The 20289-nt window shown below is 39.0% G+C and overlaps 3 protein-coding genes across 5 annotated transcripts in view; 1 reads left to right on the top strand and 2 right to left on the bottom strand.

Annotated features, from left to right (window-relative positions):
* Window positions 1-1148: 1148 nt before the first annotated feature.
* LOC146458334 (uncharacterized) lies at window positions 1149-2468 on the bottom strand. Its single transcript, XM_085090762.1, has one exon. It carries the CDS (start codon window positions 2055-2057, stop codon window positions 1524-1526), a length of 534 nt encoding a protein of 177 aa, XP_084946888.1. The 5' UTR covers window positions 2058-2468; the 3' UTR covers window positions 1149-1523.
* A 991-nt stretch (window positions 2469-3459) lies between these two features.
* LOC146458335 (uncharacterized) lies at window positions 3460-4523 on the bottom strand. Its single transcript, XM_085090761.1, has one exon. It carries the CDS (start codon window positions 4406-4408, stop codon window positions 3875-3877), a length of 534 nt encoding a protein of 177 aa, XP_084946887.1. The 5' UTR covers window positions 4409-4523; the 3' UTR covers window positions 3460-3874.
* A 2802-nt stretch (window positions 4524-7325) lies between these two features.
* LOC146458336 (neuronal acetylcholine receptor subunit alpha-10-like) overlaps window positions 7326-20289 on the top strand; it is a 14441-nt gene continuing 1477 nt past the window's right edge. Inside the window, exons 1-7 of one of the 3 annotated variants that reach the window (XM_085090594.1) lie at window positions 7326-7439; window positions 13223-13298; window positions 14390-14547; window positions 15260-15304; window positions 16037-16146; window positions 17339-17519; window positions 18686-20289. The exon at window positions 18686-20289 is cut by the window's right edge and continues 1477 nt beyond it. In XM_085090594.1, coding sequence (XP_084946720.1) covers window positions 13235-13298; window positions 14390-14547; window positions 15260-15304; window positions 16037-16146; window positions 17339-17519; window positions 18686-19666 — 1539 coding nt within the window. In that variant the 5' untranslated portion in view covers window positions 7326-7439; window positions 13223-13234 and the 3' untranslated portion in view covers window positions 19667-20289. Of the gene's footprint in view, window positions 7440-9478; window positions 9978-13222; window positions 13299-14389; window positions 14548-15259; window positions 15305-16036; window positions 16147-17338; window positions 17520-18685 lie in introns of those variants that run through there. The other 2 variants (XM_085090593.1, XM_085090595.1) reach the window with 2 other exon arrangements.

The following is a 20289-nucleotide window of genomic DNA, read 5'->3' on the forward strand; positions in this document are numbered from 1 at the left end:
ATCGAGATCATCGAACGCACTCCCTAATCTTTGATTATTTCTAGGATTAGGATTCTAGTAATATTAATAGGGTAAACAGGATTTAGGTTGAAAGGCAAAATAAGAGACTTAGACTGACTTAGGCCTCGACTTGGACTTGGGATTGGTCCGTGGTCCGTGAAATTCTCTCACACAGACTTTCGATTGTAAAAGGAAACTAAAGCAAACTATAAAACTGATGACAGAACCAAACACAATCCTTATTCGACAGAGAATTTAAAAGTCTTTACTTTAGGTTTCTGTATATATAGAAGGTCGGGCTCGACAAATATATTAATTGACAATATAATTTAAATTCGTTTTGACCAACTTTTATTTTTCCACGAATTGAATACAGCAATTACACCATTTTTGCCTAGTTTCTTTTTCTTTTTCCTATTTTCTCTGTGATATTATTGAACGTGAAAGCTTTGTAAAAAAATAGAAATATATATATCTTTTTAACAGCTTAGGATGGCGAATCTCATAAGACATAATAAACACATTACCTGCAGAGATAAACTGTGGAGAGCTTGTTAAAACGATTATACGTCGTACATTTCTTTTCTTCGCCCTTTCAGCAGATACGATATCCCAGCCAGGCAAGAGAAGAAGATATTTAGAGCTCTTGCACGACCCACAACTTATTCCAGTAGTGCGATTTTGTAGGTTCTGAAGTTTCGAAGTCAAGCTTCTCCAAAACGACACTAATAACTTGGTCGTGTGGTGGAATTCCTTGCAGTGTCAATACTAGGCGCAATATTCGTGGACAGTAGAACGAGCAAAAAGGCCAGTGCGCATGATCATCGTTCCCCGCGAGGAGAAGTGAGAGGTAATTTTAGCGCGGGCTCGTATTTTCCTCGCTGCAGCTGTTCGCGAGAGAAGTAGGAAATTAGTCGTAGACCAATTCTAACCTACTATTTTTTATAAAAGCTAGAAAAGGTAATGACAAGCTTGTAGGTAACGATTATACTTATTATAGCAAAAATAGAGAATTCATGGTCTTTTCATTGACTATGCATATATAAATCCTTTTTTCTCATGCGTGGGCGCGCGTGATATTCTCGCGCTGCGTGGGTAGTCAGGGTGCCAGACGGCGAGAACGCTCGCGAACGAATACTCGCATTCAATACTTTTCATTGCTATTAATGTCTAGAATCTGAATTTCAATTTAATTTTAAACTAAGGAAAAACTTTAACATTTAATATTAAGGAAGACAAGAGTCACCCGTGCATGCAGCAGTCTTGGCTAGAATTTCTGTAAATCGGATAATTAAATTCATCGACGATGATTCAGTTTTCCGCTTTCACTTTCGCTCTACTAGCTAGTTCAGTTCCTAATGACTGCTAAATTCTTCAGACATTACGATGTATTACAGCTATCTCAGTTAACTCTAAGAACCAAACACGAACTGAACCAAACTAACACTAAGACTCAAACACGTTTTTTCACTAAATAAGTTCACTTTAGTTGAGCTTTCTCGGTAGCCTTTCTGGGTTCCGCTTTACTTCCGCAACATGACAAACAGAAAAGCTACGATGGCGCCAAGTATTCCTGCTATCGCCAATTTGTCGCCATCAGTCAGCTTTTGAGCTTCCTTCAAACCAATGGTCTCCAGGTAGTAATTGCAGTAATCTTGACAGTTGTTGCAAAATTTGAAGTAGCTTCCAAACCGCCTCATCACCGCCACTGCCTTTCCAATCAATTCCTTGCCTTTTGCTTCGATTGTTCCGAGGTACTCCATCTTAGGTTTCATGGATTTTGACAACGATCTTGTCACGGGGTAGATGTGTTTCTTGCCGTTGACTGTAATGAAACCAAGTTCCATGGTTATGAAATGCTCATCATCTGTGGTGAGAACAATCGATTTGTGCGCTCCAAATTCGCTTCCCCGAATCGAGTAGACTTTGTAGGTCAGCTTTTCGTCTAGTTTAGGCAGCAATCCTTTCTTGTGAAGATCAACCAGCTGCTCCCTGTATTCTTTCAAATAGTCTTCGGTGTTGAGCATCGGCTCTGCAAAGACATTGGTTGAAGACATTGTGGCTTGGATTGCTTTAGAATTCCGCGGAATAAAATTTTTCAGTTGTTGAGACTTGTCTGAATGTTAACCTTGCACTTATTCATTTAGATGCTAATTGGCAAATAATAGTATACCTGGCGAAACCTTATTGGATGATCTTGTCCTTCAAGATTTCTAAGAAGTATTGTTATGTAGCAAACTTTCACTTTTTCTCGGAAAAGTGTGAATCAATTATTGCAACTGAGCGACGATCAGCTTTGTGAGAAACTGTTGATGGATGAAATTCGGGGGTAGGAAACGTTACATTTTTACTGATACAAGGGTTTTTTTTATAGTGAATGCCTACTTAGCCGTCGTTTCATTACACTTTTAAATTATCATGTTCATGTAAACATCCAATAACTCTCACACTTGGCATAAGCGACTGAATGCAAATTTGTTTTGAGATATGATTAATAACGAGGAGTTTGTATGCCGTGGTCACACCAGCACTGTACCGGCTACCAACAGCATGCGTACTTTGCCGTCTGCCTTTTTCAATGCCGAGAGAAACCTTGCTCGTAGGCCAGTACTGTATTTATTTGGAGTTTTGGAATCGCTCTGCTACAGTTTATATACTAAGTCCGCAGTCTAAGCGGGCTGCTATCTATTTATTATTCTATGCAAAATAACTGGTCACCTGCCAGTTCTTACACAAATATGAAAGAAAAAGAACTAGGAAGAGAACTGATGTTTGACTGTCGCCCTCACGAAGGCTAATGGATTTTTCGCTCAAATTTCACTGAAATTATGGAAAAACTTCAAAAAAATTTCAAGAAAACCACCTTGAATTGGTAAATGTGACTTGCAACAAATACTTAAAAAATTTGAAATTTTTCTTGTTATTGATTCCCTTGAAGCTTACAAGGTCTATTTTTGAAAGTTTTCAACGGCAGAGGGTAGGTTTTAACGAAAGTTATTTATCTCAGATTTTCGTTGCCTGGAATTTCCGTTATCTCACGTTTTAATGTTCTAGATGTACAAAACAACTCGCTATCTTTCATTTCTTGTGAATTGAAAACATCAAAAAAGGTAATAATCCTATTTGAAAGAATAATTGTTACCTGATCCCGTCATTTGAGGTAGGAAAACAGGTGTTGTGAGTCACGTGCAACTCACGCGACAGAAATTAGCTTGTCACTTACTTGAAAAGAGATTCCGCGAAGGAATCGAAAGCTTGTAACGTTGTAAATTTTTAGACCCTGAAAGCTAATTTTGTTTTTCTGTAATAATTTTATATTTCTCCGCTGGCTGAAACACCAACACTGAGCATCAACGACATTCAAAATGGCAGCCCCTGATCTTTGTTTCTATTTACTTCAATCTAAATGCACAAAGTGTCATGCATGGGCGCACGCGATATTCTCGCGCTGCGTGGATAGTCAGCGTGCCAGACATCGAGGACGCTCGCGAACGAATACTCGCATTCAATACTTTTCATTGCTATGGATGTTTACAATCTGATTTAAATTAAACTAAAAAAAAAATAGTATTCAATAATTAGGAAGATGAGAGTCGCCTACGAATTCAGCAGTCCTAGCTAGAGTACTGTGAAGCGATTAATTAGCTAAAGATGGACGAACGAGTCAGTTTTCCGCTTTCACTTTTGCTCTACCAGTTAAGCTCCTAATGACTGTTCAATTCTTCAATTATAGCAATCTAAGTTGACAGTTAGCCTCAGAACTAAACATTTTCTCTACACTGAATCAAACTAACAAGAATCACATACGCCTTTCACTTCAGTTGAGCTTCAGTTCTCGATATCCTTTCTGAGGTCTCTGAAGGTTCCGCTTTACTCAGTGCCGCAACATGGCAAACAGAAAAGCTACAATAGCTGCAACTATTCCTGCTATCTTCGCTTTGTCGCCGTCAGTCAGCGTTTGAGCTTTCTTCAAACCAATAGCCTCCACGTACATATTACAGAAATTTTGGCAGTTGTTACAAAACTTGAAGTAGCTCCCAAACTGCTTCATCACCGCTACTGCCTTTCCAATCAATTCCTCGCCTTTTGCTTCGATTGTTCCGAGGTACTCCATCTTGGATTTCATGGATTTTGACAACGATCTTGTCACGGGGTAGATGTGTTTCTTGCCGTCGACTTTAATAAAACCAAGCTCTACGGTGACGAAATGCTCATCATCTGTGGTGAGAACAATCGATTTGTGCGCTCCAAATTCGCTTCCCCGAATCGAGTAGACTTTGTAGGTCAGGTTTACGTCTAGCTTAGGAAGCAATCCCTTCTTGTCAAGATCAACGAGCTGCTCCCTGTATTTTTTCAAGTACTCTTTGGCGTCGAGCATTGGCTCTGCAAAGACATCGGTTAAAGACATTGTGGCTTTGATTGCTTTAGAATTCCGCGGAATAAAATCTTTCAGTTATTGAGACTTGTCTAATTGTTGACCTTGCATGCTCTTATTCATTTAGTTGCTATTTGGCAAGTAATAGTATACCTGACGAGATCTTATTGGATAATCTTGTCCATCAAGGTTTCTAAGAAGTTCAGTAAAAACCAGTGATAAACTGTGTTTGCAAGGACCACCGTGACAAAATAAAAGTACCGGATCCTGTAGTGAAGGATCTCATCGGCAAAAAAATTGTAAAGCAAATAATCTAAAAAAAAAGCAAGGCTGATTTCACGGTCAGGGAAGTATATTTTCCGATATTTCGAAAGGCACGGCCTTTCTTCTTCAGGGTATGTTTGAGACTGACCCTGTGGCAAGATACGTTACAATTTAAACAGTTACGATAGATACCTATCTTCATCTCCCCGCTGCGCAAACGTTTTCAAAGCCACACCTCTTGTTGCCTTCCGACTGACCAACAACCTGAGTGATTTACTAGTTAGCGCCAAACTACGTAATCCCACACAAAACAACCTACCCCATGGATCTTTTCGATGTGGGGACAACTGTTTAACTTGCAATTACATAACAGACGGACGTACCAGCTACACATTTCATTCTACCGGCGAAACTAGACACAAACAATACATAGGAGAAACAAAACGACGACTTAAAGACCGTTTTAACGAACACCGTAGACCAGTCCACAAACAAACAAACAGTTCCAAACCCACCACAGTTTCAGAACATTTTCTTTCTAACGACCATAACGCTTCTGACATGCTACTAATTCCTCTCGAACTCATCAAATCTAATCGTGACAGTGTACGCAAAGCTAGAGAGGCATACCTCATCGACAGAGGTCAAACTATTGAACCCTTAGGTCTTAATAGGAGAGATGAGACATGAACATTTTCCCCGTCTTTCATCTTCCTAAGTTATGTAGTTAACTCATTGTTACGTATTTTGTTTTTGTCTACCACGTTGTAACGTTAGCTTATACCTATTTACCAGTTGTATTTTAAAATTTCAAATTGTAACGTTTTTGTTTATGTAACTTTAGCCTTTTTTCAGGTATCTATTGTAACTGTGTAAATTGTAACGTATCTTGCCACAGGGTCAGTCTCAAACATGCCCTGAAGAAGAAAGGCCGTGCCTTTCGAAATATTGGAAAATATACTTCCCTGACCGTGAAATCAGCCTTGCTCTTTTTTTAGATTATTTGCTTTCTAAGAAGTATTGTTATGTAACAAACTTCCACTTTTTTGACGATTAGCTCCTGAGAAACTGTTGATGGATGAAATTCTGGGGTCGGAAAAGTTGCATTTTTATACAAGAGTGATGTGAGTCAAGTAACAGAAACCAATTTCTCACTTACTTGAAAAAGACTCCGCGGAGAAATCGAAAGCTCGTAACCCCCGGGGGGGGGGGGGGGGGGTACTTGGGTTCAGTTTTGCTGGGTATGTGCCGCTGGCCTCTCAGAGCCCCTGTCCCATTATAGTGTATTTTGGAACCAGTTATAGACCCCATCTTAGTCACTTTTTGGGAAAATGTAATTTTCGCGATCCCAACTAAGTCACTTTCTATTTATGCATCTATTTTCAAGATCAGAATTTAATGCGAGGATGGATAATGGGCTCTTGGAGGTGATTGTTACATTTAATAAACAACAACTTTCTGAACTTTTTAACCGAGACCATTTTGAATCCCTACTTAATAGAATTTTCTTACCCCAAAAGTCCGAAAATGTGCGACCCCATTCTAGTAACTCTATTGAAAATGCAACCCCATTCTAGTCAATCCAGTCGTGAAAATGCGACCCCATCCAGCGGCACATCCCCACTAGCCTCTTATAAGAAAGTACCCCTTGTAACGCTTTAAATTTTTAGATCTTGAAGCTAATTTTGTTTCCCTGTAAGTAAACACAGTATATATTTTTGCGCTGACTGAAACAGCAACATGGACTGAGCACCAAGGACATTCAATGTGACGTTACTTCAATCTTAATGCACAAACTGTCACAACCTCTAACGTCAAATTTCAAACCTCAAACTGCATGCAGTTTGCGGAAAGTAGCTGTGGCTTGAAACCAAGAAGGAAACACTAAGTATTTTTTCAACCAGCTGAAATACGTGACTGAACCGGTGCATGAGAACTTGTAGGTGATGTTTTGACTATCAAACCTTCAACAAAGCAATCAGGGATTGTTAATGTTTAGTTAAGAGGAAGCTTTACCGAAAAATCCCAAATAAGGGTCGTTCAAGCATCCGGTGATAAACAGGAAATGATAAACAATTCATTTGTAAATTTGTATAGCGAATTATTCCATGACGAGATGATCAAATGCGCTTTACATAATGGGGACTCTCTCCAGTTCGAATTGGAATTTGGAAATGTTGGTTTCTGAGGAGAGGGGAAAACCGGAGTTATCGGAGAAAAACCTTTAGGAGTAGGGACTAAAACCTACAACAAACTCAACCCACACACGACGCCGAGACCGGGAATCGAACACAGGCCACATTGGTGGGAGGCGAGTGCTTTCACCAATGCACCATCCCTGCTCCTCTTGTAAATAGTACGATCTAATAGGTATCAGTTTAATTTCAAGCCCATTGATGTCGCCACATAAGCCGTTACGGTTTTAGCCAGGCTCCAGTTTCTATCCGGAATATTACAATCATTTCATATCTGTTACTTGATTTTACGCCACCTGCTAAAGAATGTATCGTACGTGACTCGTCAAAATAACCACCTCAAAATAATAATAATAATAGCTCAGTGACGTAGCACTCAGGAAGTTTGTGGTTGCGCACAAGTGCTGTGTACGTCATTACTGTGGCTTGGCAAGGCGTAGAAGTGAACAGGAAATAAGATCTCTTCTTTGTTTCATTGTGCAACGCACGGTGCACAAGACAATACAGCTGATGTTTGATGCACAGGACTTCGTCAAAGCAAACCAGGCGACAGCTGATGAGGTGTGTGTTTACATATTGACCCAAGCAGCTTGATACAACAACCGGTAAGACTGACAGCGCGATTGTTTTGAGCCTATAATTCAGATTCTGATTCAGATTGTATTGCAATGCAAGCAGCGAAGCCACATGAACATTGTTACTATTACTATTAATTATGAACTGAAAGGGGAAGTATCACGCGAATTTGATGTCATTTTAAAACCCCCCAAAAAAGTTTGTCCGTCTGTTAAGGCGGGGCTCTACCTGAATTTGAGTGAAATTTGAAGAGGTTTTAAGAATGGATAGAAGAAAGAAAATGATTTTTGGAACACTAACAGACATGCAGTTGATACCCACGCAAGAGCACCCCGGGTTGCTAGTGGACTAACTTGGTGTCCGTCTATTAATTATTTACTACAAATTCTAATTTTAAAACATCCCTAAATCTTCAACATTTCTTATTTCTTTTAATTTTACCGATCCTTCAAGAAAGATTATTTCCTTCCAAATATACCTAAAAATCACCCAAAAATTCATAAAACACCTCAAAACATTGATTTGTATAATGAATGGAGGGTTTTTGTATTGCTTGAAATGCGAACAAGATATTTCTATTTGAACGATTTTAAGCGGCGTGAAAACGGCTTTCAGTTGTACCCCCAACTTAACAGACGGACAAAGGTCCACTGGCCGTTACCCGGCCAGTGCAATAAACCTGTCGATTAGTGCCTCTGGCCAGAGACAGAGTAGGTCGGAATGGATTAAAACTTGAAAACTGTTAGGCTAACGTTTTTCAAGTTCTCGCATTTTTGTTTCCAAAATGGGCTAGAACAGATCACGAGTTGTTCCTTTCAAGAATTGAGTTGATCTCTTTCCTCTGGTTGTTCTAGAACTATTTGTAGCTAAGTGAAAGTCTTATTTCACCAGTTTGAAACCTGTAAATTCACTAGATTTGATTTATCTCAAAAACTGGAACCGTTTCGGTTAGTAAAACGTAGTTTATTTTTAAAAGGGATATTTCGCATCTCCTAAATTTGGACCAAAATAGTTCTAATTTTGTGGACTGAAATGCACCCGAGGGCAAAAATGAGTCCCAGAGGGGGCGGAAAGGAGTTTTTGTTAGGGACGTTTCACCCCAAATCGAGACCAAAATGGTTCCATGAGGGGCTTAAAACAGCTCTTGGATCGCCGGGGCTAGATTGGTATTTTAGGGCTGGAGCATATCTTTCAAAATTGGCATTTTGAGGCTGAAACATCGAATTTACAGCATATTGTTTTTTATGCTGAGACGCACGATTTGTGGGTTATACGACTTTAGCTACAAAGTTAACAAATATCTACTAAAATTGGCTTCATTCCGGAAATTACAAGAGCTATTAGGTTAGAATACAAAATTATTTCCGGAATATTATAATTCAAACCAGTGTTATTGATCATGCTAAGACTTATAGCAAATACGCACACTGACATACATTTAAAAAGCTGCTGGCATGAAAACAAATACTTATTATAAAGTTAGTCCAGCAAAAAATTGTCTGCCTGATCTCCTGCCGGTTGTTAATGTTTTTCCTTTGTGATTGTACACATAGTTTATTTCACAGTATCTGATGCGATATATGTCATAATATAAAAAATTGAAAGTAAAAAAAAAAAGGTGGAATGTTTCTTTTGCTTTTGGTAGTTACGTCAAAATAATGCGTTCAAAAGCCGTCAACGTGACGTTCTTAAATTAGAAATAAATTGAATTTACTATTAAAAGCTGCTTTGTGTTGCAGTGCAGCCGAAAACACTCTTTTTTTTGTTACCAGAAGCGAAAAACGCCGTGAAAAAAAAAAATTAACGTTGCTTATGGAATACCTAACAAGACGCGATACAAACCTTAGTTAACCCTCAGGAAGATAACAGCGTATCCCCAAGTGAAATTAAAGAAAATTTGTATGTTTTGAATAAATTTGACAGCCTATCAGGTTCTTGTAACTCGCTCGCCCATTTCCCATTAAAATCCATGACAACTTCTGCATTTTTTCCAATCAATAATTAAACAGTTGAAGAGATTTCTCATCAATTCGTGGGAACTTTCGGTCTGGTTGTAATCAAATCCGATTTGATTTTTGAACCAGTGATATAGAAACTACACGCAGCTGGCAACAAATTGCAATCACAAGAACCAAGATAAAGATTTCTTCAAAAACCACATCGTTAGAATACTGAAAAACCTATCATGGTTTTGCATCTTAAAAGGAAACGCTCCTTTTTCCGTCGACGCCAACTTTCCGTGAATTGATTCGTATGTTGATCATCGATTACAAAAAGTGGTGATTCATCGCTTTTAAATAGGTCGTTCCTTCGCCCTACTTTCATCGGAACAATCTCGACCTGGATTACTGTCAGTCCGCGGCTTTACACAGAAAAATTGGTTTGACTTGTCTTTTTCGCGAGTTCGTTTCAAAAGTTATGCTTTTGACTTCAATTGGCGCCACAACACTTCCTATCCAACTTGGTGCCTTTAATTAAGGAGGACAACAAAGCTTCTACTACCTCGAGTCGAGAATCAGAGCGTCAGTAGTCAATCGTTCTACCTTGGGGCGGACAAAAAGAGGCAAGTATACCCAAAAACCTTCACAACGCTATAGTTAAACTCTTTGCATGATTTTTTCTCCTCTAGCCTCACACCTTACATACAGAACGGTGTTAGGAGCTTTCATTCCAAGGCAGGTGCTTATTGTTTCGATATTCCTCAAGATATTTTCTTTATTCCCAATCACTTACTTTTAATTAGAATATGCTTTGATACTTTAGCAGCGCGCGTTTTCTTGTTACTTATTACAAAAGCGCCTGATGAACTACTTAAAAGTTTTGTTTGCGTTCAGTTAAATTCTACGCTTTTCCCCGTTAAACCCGGAATATTGCATTGATTTTAACCTGCTCTTTTAAAGTTGATAATTTGTAAGCCAGCATCCAATGAATCTTTCAGATTTCGTACGAGCATGTTTGTCATGATTTTTCTTGCTGTCGTGCTGTGTCTCGCTGTGAGGTGCTTTAGCTGTTTTCCGCGATGATACTTCGACTTCGCTCTTATATTTTATCGTCTCGCATGCGAATTGTTCCACCACCTCAAAATAGAGTGTTCCTATGACCAGGCCCTACGTGACCGCAAAAAGACCACAGCGAGAGAAGAGAGTAGAATTGATTCGGATTAATCAAACGAGAATAGAATACCCGCTTATTTGAGCTATATAGCTATCTGCTTTCACAAAAGATATCGGTTTTGAGACGTTGTGGTTTGACTTTTGGGTGTATTTACCGTTTTTCCAAAAGGGTATTGGCGTTTCACGTTTTGGTCTGAAAAAAAAAAAAAGTCTCACACATTTTTGGGATTTATAGGTCTGAACTATAGCTTAATTACAAATTTGAAGGAAGTATTCAACGCAAAACCGCGTCACAAAAAAGTAGTATTTAACTGATAAGCTTATCTTTGAATGTGTACTCTTTAGTATATGTGTATTTTACGCACACGTTCCAAATTTAGAAACATGCTGTACAGCCACAACAGTATTATCAGTCGAGCAATACCATGCTATTCAATAGTGAACACCACTGTTACAATAAAAAAAAAATAAAAAAATAAAGAGAAGCAGAAGAAGACGAAGACGAAAAGAGCGCTGTAAACCTGACGTCTTTCTAGCTGGGCCAGACTTAGTGTTTTTGTTGATAGATCAAAGAATTAACCCTGCAGTGTATCTTAAATTGCCAAAGTGAAACCATGAATTCCCCACTGAGCGTTAGCCTTAGTAAGGAAATGGGAGAAAGGCAAAGAAAAAATCTTCGACCTCGGCGGGATCTGATCTATCATTTGTGTCCTTAATGCTGGCGGCAAAACATTCCTCTGTACCCTTCACTGTTATATTGACTAGTTCCGGCCGAATTTCACGTGTTTGTAGCTCTGTTTTAGGCAGACATCTCCCCCAAGCGAGCAGATGGACCTGGGGCCCGTTTCTCGAAAGTCCCGGTAACTTATCGGGTCCGATAAGTGTCTTTGGTAATAAATGTTTTTAAAAAGAAGTCAATTTTTGTTAGCTTTGAACACTAAATTTTAAAATCTTTCAATTCTATGAAAACATTGGCCAAGTACCATGTCTCTAATCAATGTGTAATCGGCGAAAAACATTTAAAAAATATACTTATCGGACCCGGAAAGTTACCGGGACTTTCGAGAAACGGGCCCCTAGTCCGAAAGTATTTGCATTAGAGAGGGTTGGCTGTATTGGAATGGTCAAACTTGAAGGTTTTTAACGTCAACTCAAAGATACCGAAACCATGCAGATTGTAGGAATCAAGCTTATGGCTCCGGTAGCGCAAGATTTGTGAACTTGTTTAGCCTGATAGTACAAAATCAGGAGCCCTCCTACACAAAATTAATCGTTTGCCTCACGGATTGTGTCCTCATAAGTGTGGATGACAAAAGATTAATTTTGAGCTATCATTTCAAACTACGATGACTAACACCTTTCATGACATCTTTCAGCCTGCTTAATGCTTTGACATTGTCGAAAACACATATTTTAGGAGGAAATCTCGCATTAGCACAAGTTTGAATTGGAAAAAAGGATGCGCGCTTTGCTTGGTATTCCACCTCTAGTATCTGCGGAATGCCTTATGAATGAAAGAGGTCATCGGTGAACTTGCCGACACGTTAAGAAATTATTCGTCGCCTAAAATTAAAATACCATAGAATTAGATCATCTCTTGTGGCTGATAACATGAAACTGTTCTAATTTTACGCTGGCTTAATTAATCAGTTGAGGTTTTAATTCTTATGTCAAGGTGACAAGGGTTCACAAGATTTTTAAGTGCCGGTAATAAGCTTAGCTCTGATTTTCATTTTCTGCTTCACTTGTGTCAATGTCTTGCTTAAAATATCAGTGAAGGATGGAGAGGACTGAATGAATTGATAATTAAAATTTGAATGTTCTATGCAACTTTAGCCCAGCAAGTAAATTAAAATTGAATGCTTAATTTATCCTTTACATTTCAAATAATCCTACTACAATTCAACTTACTTTAAGGAAGGTTGCCCCCTTTTGCTACTATGCTTACATTCTGTGCTTCTGGGGATGGTCCGGGAGACTTAAATTGGAGTATGTTAAGTGCAGTGCCTTTTAATTCGAAGGTATTTTTACTAAGCTCGATTTCCAGCCGCTGTTCGGGAAACGAGGAACAAAGACCGGACTCGAGAGAGCGGCGGAAATCGAGCCTATATTTTTACGCAGTTCATGACTATGCATGAAAAGAAGATCTTAGCAAGTGTTATTGGAATCCAAGGGGTAACCACGAATTTTTCATAGATAATAAAGCTTCAATTTGGATACAATTTCCATACATTTTTAATGTATTTCAAAGCTTTTTAGAATTATTGGCTCTGAAAAATGCCTGGTTACCCCCAATTTTTTTTTTTTTGATTTCAATAGCCCTTGCTAAGACCCGCTTTTCCCGCATAGTCATAAACTTCGTAAAAATACTTGTATTAACTGAAGAAAATTCACCTCTCAAAGACACGACTTGTTGTTTGTGTAATTATTGGCTAATTCACTGCTATTTTTGCACTTTTTTCTGGAGCTTGAATTGCATTGGACGCCACTAAACTACGAGGTAGAATTTGGGCATGGCCCTGCACATTAATATTTTCCTCTTTTCAAAGTTTAGAATTTTGGACAGTTTTAACTAAGCATCATTAGACAATTTTTAGTAAAAACCTGTCAAACTGGTAAGAACCTGTTAAATTGTGTGATACATATAATGATGATGATGATAACAACGATGGTCAAAAATACGAGTTTTTATTTTTCAGAAACCCAGCAAAATGAATTATCTTTCATGGAGAAGTCTAGTTGTGATGATTACTGCCCTCTTGATATCGTTACCAGGTATGGTTTATTGTGAATTGTGACGGTTATGTTCACATTTTGACTGGATCCTTATTTACATCGTGAATGATTTTAATTTTTTTTCTTTAATTTTTAATTGTTTTATGAATGATTTTTTTTTTAAATCTATTTTTTGGTACAAGTATCATCTTAAGATTTTTAATATCGAAGAGTAGTCTTACTATCTATATTTATTTATTCTTTTCCTTTTCTTTTTTTAATGGTTAATCAATTGCTTTGCTCAAGCTTTAGTTCCAACCTACCTTCTATATTTAAACAGTATTTAGTTTTACTCAGCTCGATTAGCTTTCCAGTTATTCTGAGTAAATGTTACCTCTTTTGTATTAATATATTTATGTTGTAAATTAAGTTTAACTTTGGTTATAATAAAGTTTGTTGTTGTTGTTGTCTATAGGAATTCAGTTTCCCTAGTTATTCTCCAATCATATAAGTCCCTCTCCTCCTCCCCACTCTAGACTGTAATAAAATTACGTGACAGAGTATTATTAAACTTTTTAAACTTTAAACTTAACTTGTGTACACTGTGTGACTTCTCTGCCCCAAACTCGGGATTGTCGACGTTCTCGTGAAACTAAACATTTAAAGTAGTAAAATTTGAGAAAGGTTGAAAAGCTTATAAAACTATTGAAAAAGCATTTAACATTTTCGATTGTTCAATCATCACCCTGAAGATGACTCAATAGTTGACAAACGTTAGGTGCTTTTCAAATAGCAGGTTTCTTAGCCTATTAAAAAAGACTGACTCACTATTGATTAAAGGGTATATTTTTAAAACAATCCCCCAAATCATGGGCGTTACTGTTAAGTTCTTTTTATTTCAGTTGCCTAATTGCTGCCCTTCTGATGCGAAAACTGCTGTGAAAAAATGTTCTCAAATCTTACACGTACAACTAAGTACTCATCAGAAGGAATTTTGTTTACTGAAATAGGTGGGGTGGGGAGGTTTCTGAGCAATCACAAGCAGATAATATATTTACTTGAATCAGATCTCTTTATTTTGAGTGGTTCATTTTAAAAATTGTCTCCTTTTCATGAAAAACTTACAGCAAATTATTTCCTTATTTTAATAGCTGATAAACTAGTGGCAGAAGGGAGCTCCATCACACCAGAGGGACGTCTGATCACGGACCTGCTTAAAAACTACACCAGGGAAGCCAGACCAGTGAATAATCCAAACGACACAATTGTAGTTGTCTTCGGGTTTGAGCTTGTTCAGTTGGTAAACGTGGTAAGTAAACATGCGAAATAAATTGTTTTGCTACTCCGAAGAGCTAGAGAGAAAGAGAGAGATAGAGAGTTAAAACTGCGATCGACTTTTGAAGGAAGGAAGTCACAGCTGCTTTGGGGAGCCATTCCACTGGAGGACGGTGAAGAGGGGCATTATTAACAGCATATATCAATAAGCTGAAACGTGCTCAATGTATGGTTATCACCCCAGGGGGGTAGTACTGGAGAAAGTTTTATATGGGGAGGTCCCCCCCCCCCGTGGTCCACACCCTGACCCTTTTATATATATACCATTTTTGAAGGAAAGGTAACCCCTTTCACATATCTACAGTAGAAACACCCTGTCTTTTTTCGTTGTGTCTATGCAAGATATTTTAAAGGTCCTTTTAAACACCTAAATGACAGTTAATGATAGATAATTATGATCGTGATGTCGCTAGTGGGAACCAATCCTTAAGAAATAGAAGGAAAACTTAATATATTTTCATACTGAGATTTATTGAATCACGAGGATAGGTTTGCCAAGGAGAACAAGAAACTGTTATGGAGACAATAACAATAGTTCTCCCAAACTTCTTCGAGAGTTTCTATTAAATCTATAACACTAACACGGACAAAATGCTTTCTATTTCCTTTATAAAGTAACCCTTGGAAAACTAACCATTATGCGTTTTTTGTTAACTTAAACAATTACTTTTTTGTCGTGATTCCAGAACGACAGAAATCAAATGATCACCACAAGCGTCTGGGTTCGCCAGGTAAGAGCCTTTTTAATCCAGTGAAATATTTCGTCTCTGATCTTATCCTAAACTAGAAACCTTTAGAAATTGGTGATTCCTGTGTAATCCTAACCACAACCCTTTATAAGCCTGTAGATCTCTGTAGAATGTTCACGTGATTGCGACGTTTGTTTTTGCTTTTTGTGCGCTTCGATGATATAACAATAGTTCGTTTAATTCAAAAGAATATGATCAGTTAAAATCGTTTGAAATGCCCGTTGACTGTAGAGGGACCTGTCCGTAATAACTTTTTAATGACACAGACAGGTGACTTATTGGTAATTGTAATGTATTTATATACCGCACGTATCATAAAGTCTCATGGCGGTTAACAATTCTTCTATGGGGTGAGAACGGACGTCAACATGTAAAGGCGCTACTGACGCGTCCATTTATGGGTTATAAGAGTACAGACCATTGAAAACTACCGTCGATTTGTTTTGTTACAATAACGTGGAAAAAGTACGAGCGGAATTGGATTCGTTAAGATAACGCGCGCGTTATATTACGTCTGATGTCATGTTAATTGCCTGCACTCTTTTATAGATAATAGCTACGAGCCAATCAGCGCGCGAGAATTTTGACAGTTATCGTGAAAGGACTTTTCGTAAAGGCCAAGATTATTGAATTAATTAAACACGCTAAACTCGATATTGTAACCCCAAAAATGCGGAACTTGAGGCAAACGAGAGGTACAATTGTGTTTTGCAGATCTGGACCAATGAGCTATTAAGATGGGACCCTAAAGATTACGATGGCATAGACGAGGTCAGACTTGACGCCTCTCGCGTGTGGATCCCGGATATTGTGTTATACAACAGGTGAGTGATGACAGGCTGGGCCTGTCTAACCTACACCAAAATTAAGCAGAAATTTAGCAGGGCCCCACTGAGGGGTCCCCCACTGAATATAATGAATGAATGGATGGATGAACGAATGAACGAACGAACGGACGGACGGACAGACCGCTGGATGGATGGATGGATGGATGGATGAATGGATGGATGGATGGATGGATGGATGGATGGATGGATGGATGGATGGATGGATGGATGGATGGATGGATGGATGGATGGATGGATGGATGGATGGATGAATGAATGAATGAATTGGAATGATCTAGTATATGCTATAAGCTTGTGGGGTTGTGTAAACAAAGAGTAAATCAAAGAACAAAATACAAATCTTCGTCATCTTCATCATCATCATCTTCATCTTCAATAGGGTAGTACAAATGGTCAATATGCTACTACGTGCAATATATATATATATATAAAAAAAAAGTTTAAAATACCACCAGACAATAATGACGGTAACAGCAACGACTATACAATACTAAAAGCCGAGATCAATAGTGCATATAATGCATATTAAAATTAACGAGTCTGCAAATTTTTCACTGCACGAAATTTTCGATTTACGGTCTCTCACTCAGGTACAAAGTCAGTACACAATGCGGAAAATATAAGGAAGTGGCATGACTTTTAAGGTCCCTGTAAGGAGCAATACACACCAGGGTATGCCGTGAATATAAAAGGATCATATACACTTGTATCAGGATTCCATATACAAAAGTATATTAAAAAAAAAGGTCATTTTACAGTGTCAAAATACCGGTATCTCTCTTTCTGTTAAAAACTTACTCATTGTATAACACAGTTCCAGAGTTTTGGTTGGTTTAGCGGCCATGGTATATGAGCCATTATACCACGCCCCACAAATATGGTAAGAGCACGCGCCAGGGGGAAGAGAAATATCACTAAATCAGCAAGATTTAGCCTGTTAGCGGTTTTCTTGATTGTTTTTAATAAAACAATTATTCCACTCGCCCTTGTTGGATATGAGATGATTATGGCTATCCATCATCTCATATCCAACGCACGCTCGTGGAATAATTGTTAAGTGTACGTAATCTGCACGGATTCATTATTTCAGGCAGTGTTTTGTGATATGCTATTTTTCTTATTTTGTCGCATAGCCCCTCTTTTAACGATTGCTTTACGTTACTTGCAGTGCTGACAACGAATTCAGCGGTGGCACAGATAAATACAAGACCCCCGTGAAATTAATGTACAATGGCAAATGCAGTTGGTTCTGCCCCGCATCTTTCACCAGCACTTGTCCGATAGATGTGCAGTATTTCCCATTTGACAGGCAGAAATGCATTTTGAAGTTTGGTTCCTGGACGTATGAGGTAAACATGCCGTAGAGCGAGTGATAAGTTGGAGGAAATTCACAAAACGAATATAAAAAATATCCCGGTAATAAAAGGAGTCCTCTAACTAATGATTATTTTCAATCTCGGATTTCTATTTTTCCCGACTATGCTTGTGTCACTGACCAAAAAAATACATCATTCTTGTTTAATCTATTGTTAGTTTCACGTTCCGCAGCAAAACCGTCAATTCTAAATTATGTAACGTCATTGAAACTAACCAATCAGCGATTGTCGTTTAAATGGCCACACGAAATGAACCTGTACTATAATTCATTTTCTGCCGCTAAATGTCCGTCGTTGGACGTAGGCCTTCCCCATTGACTTCCACTGGACCACGTTTTGCGCGACACGGTGCCAGTGCTTTAGGAAACTATCTAAGTCATCCCTCCATCTCGTCCTTGGTCTTCCTCGGTTCCTTGTGTGTCCCCGGGGCGTCCAGAACGTAATGAGGGTTGTCCAACGGTTATCTGTTCTTCGCGCTACATGACCAGCCCAATTCCATTTGAGTTTGCTTATCGCCGTTTCCATGGTATATCGTACTTTGGTTTTTTCACGTATCCATTGAGCTGTTTTACGATCTCGCCATGTGATGTTTTACATGATTCTTTCATGGGCTCTCTACATAGTTCTGAGTTTCAAGGTTTGTTGTTTCGTAAGCTTCCAGGTCTCAGATCCGTAGTTAACTGTTGGTATGATACACTGATCGTAAACCTGGCGTTTGAGAACGACCGCAATCATGTATACTAGATTGAAAAAACAAAACAACGACAACAACAACTATTATCATTGGAAGAGGCCAATTGATGTGTGGAGGGATTCGATCTCTTAAATCAATCTATTCCACACTGACCCAAAATTTATTTACTAGAACGAGTTTGAAAACTTACCACCGCCGTGTGGAGGCTAACCTACGAACGCAGACGTATTTCCGGCTGTCGCTTCTCTCCGCCGAAAAATAGCACCTGCGAACCCCAGCCTCAAAGCCATTTCCGTGACGTAGCGGCTTTTGTTTTCTCCTTGACCAATCAGATTACATGATAGAATGAAACTTACTTTTCGGCGGAGACAAGCGACAGCCGGAAATACACCTACGTTCGCAGGCTATGTGGAGGCACCTTAACAAAGTGTTTGTATTCTTGAAGGTTGTCGATCTCGACATGAGAGAAGAAAACGGCTCGTCGAAATCTCAGTATGTCGAAAGTGCCGAATGGAAGCTTCAAGACGTCAAGAAGGAAAGAAACGCGCTAAAATACTCATGTTGCAAGAACGAGCTTGCAGACATCAGTATAACTATTGTGATGGACAGAAAACCTCTATTCTACCTCTTCAATCTCGTGATACCGTGTATCATAATCCTATCCATGATCCTGCTGGGATTTTTCTTGCCGCCGGAGTCCGGTGAGAGGATCACTCTGAGCATCACCGTGTTACTAGCTATGGCTGTGTTCCTGCAGCTGGTGGGAGAGAGCCTGCCCAGGAACTCAGAGACGGTACCACTTCTGGGTAAATTTTACATCACAATCATGGCAGAGATCTCCATCTCGCTAATGCTGACATGCTGGGTTCTCAACATTCATTATCACGGCTCTGGTAGCTCCGCTAAGGAGGTACCCGTGTGGGCTCGCGTAGTCGTACTGCAGTGGCTTGGATACTTACTGTGTGTTGGTAAACCGGACGGTAGCTCCCCAGATGTACCCAACCCCGATCTGAGATACCATCAGGACGACAAAAGGAAAGGCGGACCGTTTGCAGTGGACTGGGAGACCACTTTTGCGCCGGCAGCTAACTGCCACTGTACGCGGTGTATGAATGCGCGAGGAGCACACTTCAGTGGGGAGAGAAGCCCAGATGAAACTAGACTCCTTGAAGTGAGATATACCACGGATACACCTTCTGTTGATTTACCAGAGCTGCGTATCCGGGAGAGGCCCAAGGAGAAACTATCGGAGGAGATAAACATTCTCGCGAAAAGTATTCGGGAACGTGAGAAGGTGGAGAAGAACCAGGAAGACTGGAAATATTTTGCAATGGTCATGGACAGGTTTTTCTTCTGGGTATACTCCATGACCATCTGTATCTCTACTTTAACCATCTTCTTGAGTCGAGACGATGTGGATCCATGAACGAAAGCAAAGTCTAATTTAAGGACTACGTTCTACTTTCAAGGAAGTCAACAACAAGACTCGAAGAGGAAGATTATGAGAAGTTGCATGAATCGTATATGGCTTGTACTAACATCATGAGCGGAAAAAAAATAATGTGTTTAATCCAGGTTGACTGCTACGAAGGTTATATGGCTTATCGTGTTGCATCCCTGGTGGATATTGACATTTTTGAGACGCATTATAAGATGCCATTGCAAACGGTCTATTCTTGATATTCCTGTATATGTTACAAGGGAATTATAAACGATTCCGTAAGAACATTAAGGAGAACTAAAAGAAAAAAGGCATCTAAATATATTTGTATAGGACAACCAAGTAGGTTGGCAAGTTAAGCGGTAATTTTCCCTCAGGCTACGACCTAGTGGTACCAAAACCGCTTTAAAACGAAGGTTCTTCTCCTGTGTGAAAAGAGGAAATTTAGAGATTCAGTATCGAAAATAATTGTTTGTTTGCTTTGATGGCTTGAAATTACTGAGCTCTGCAATTAGTTGGGACTTTAAAGAAGAAGTTTCGCTATATAAAGGAAAGCTCCTCCTATATGTATGTCGCGCCCTTGTAGGTGTCGAACGCAAATTTAGATG

This window comes from Pavona decussata, unplaced genomic scaffold (genome assembly GCF_977016875.1).
Source record: "Pavona decussata unplaced genomic scaffold, jaPavDecu1.1 SCAFFOLD_233, whole genome shotgun sequence".
In the NCBI taxonomy this organism is placed as follows: Eukaryota; Metazoa; Cnidaria; class Anthozoa; order Scleractinia; family Agariciidae; genus Pavona; species Pavona decussata.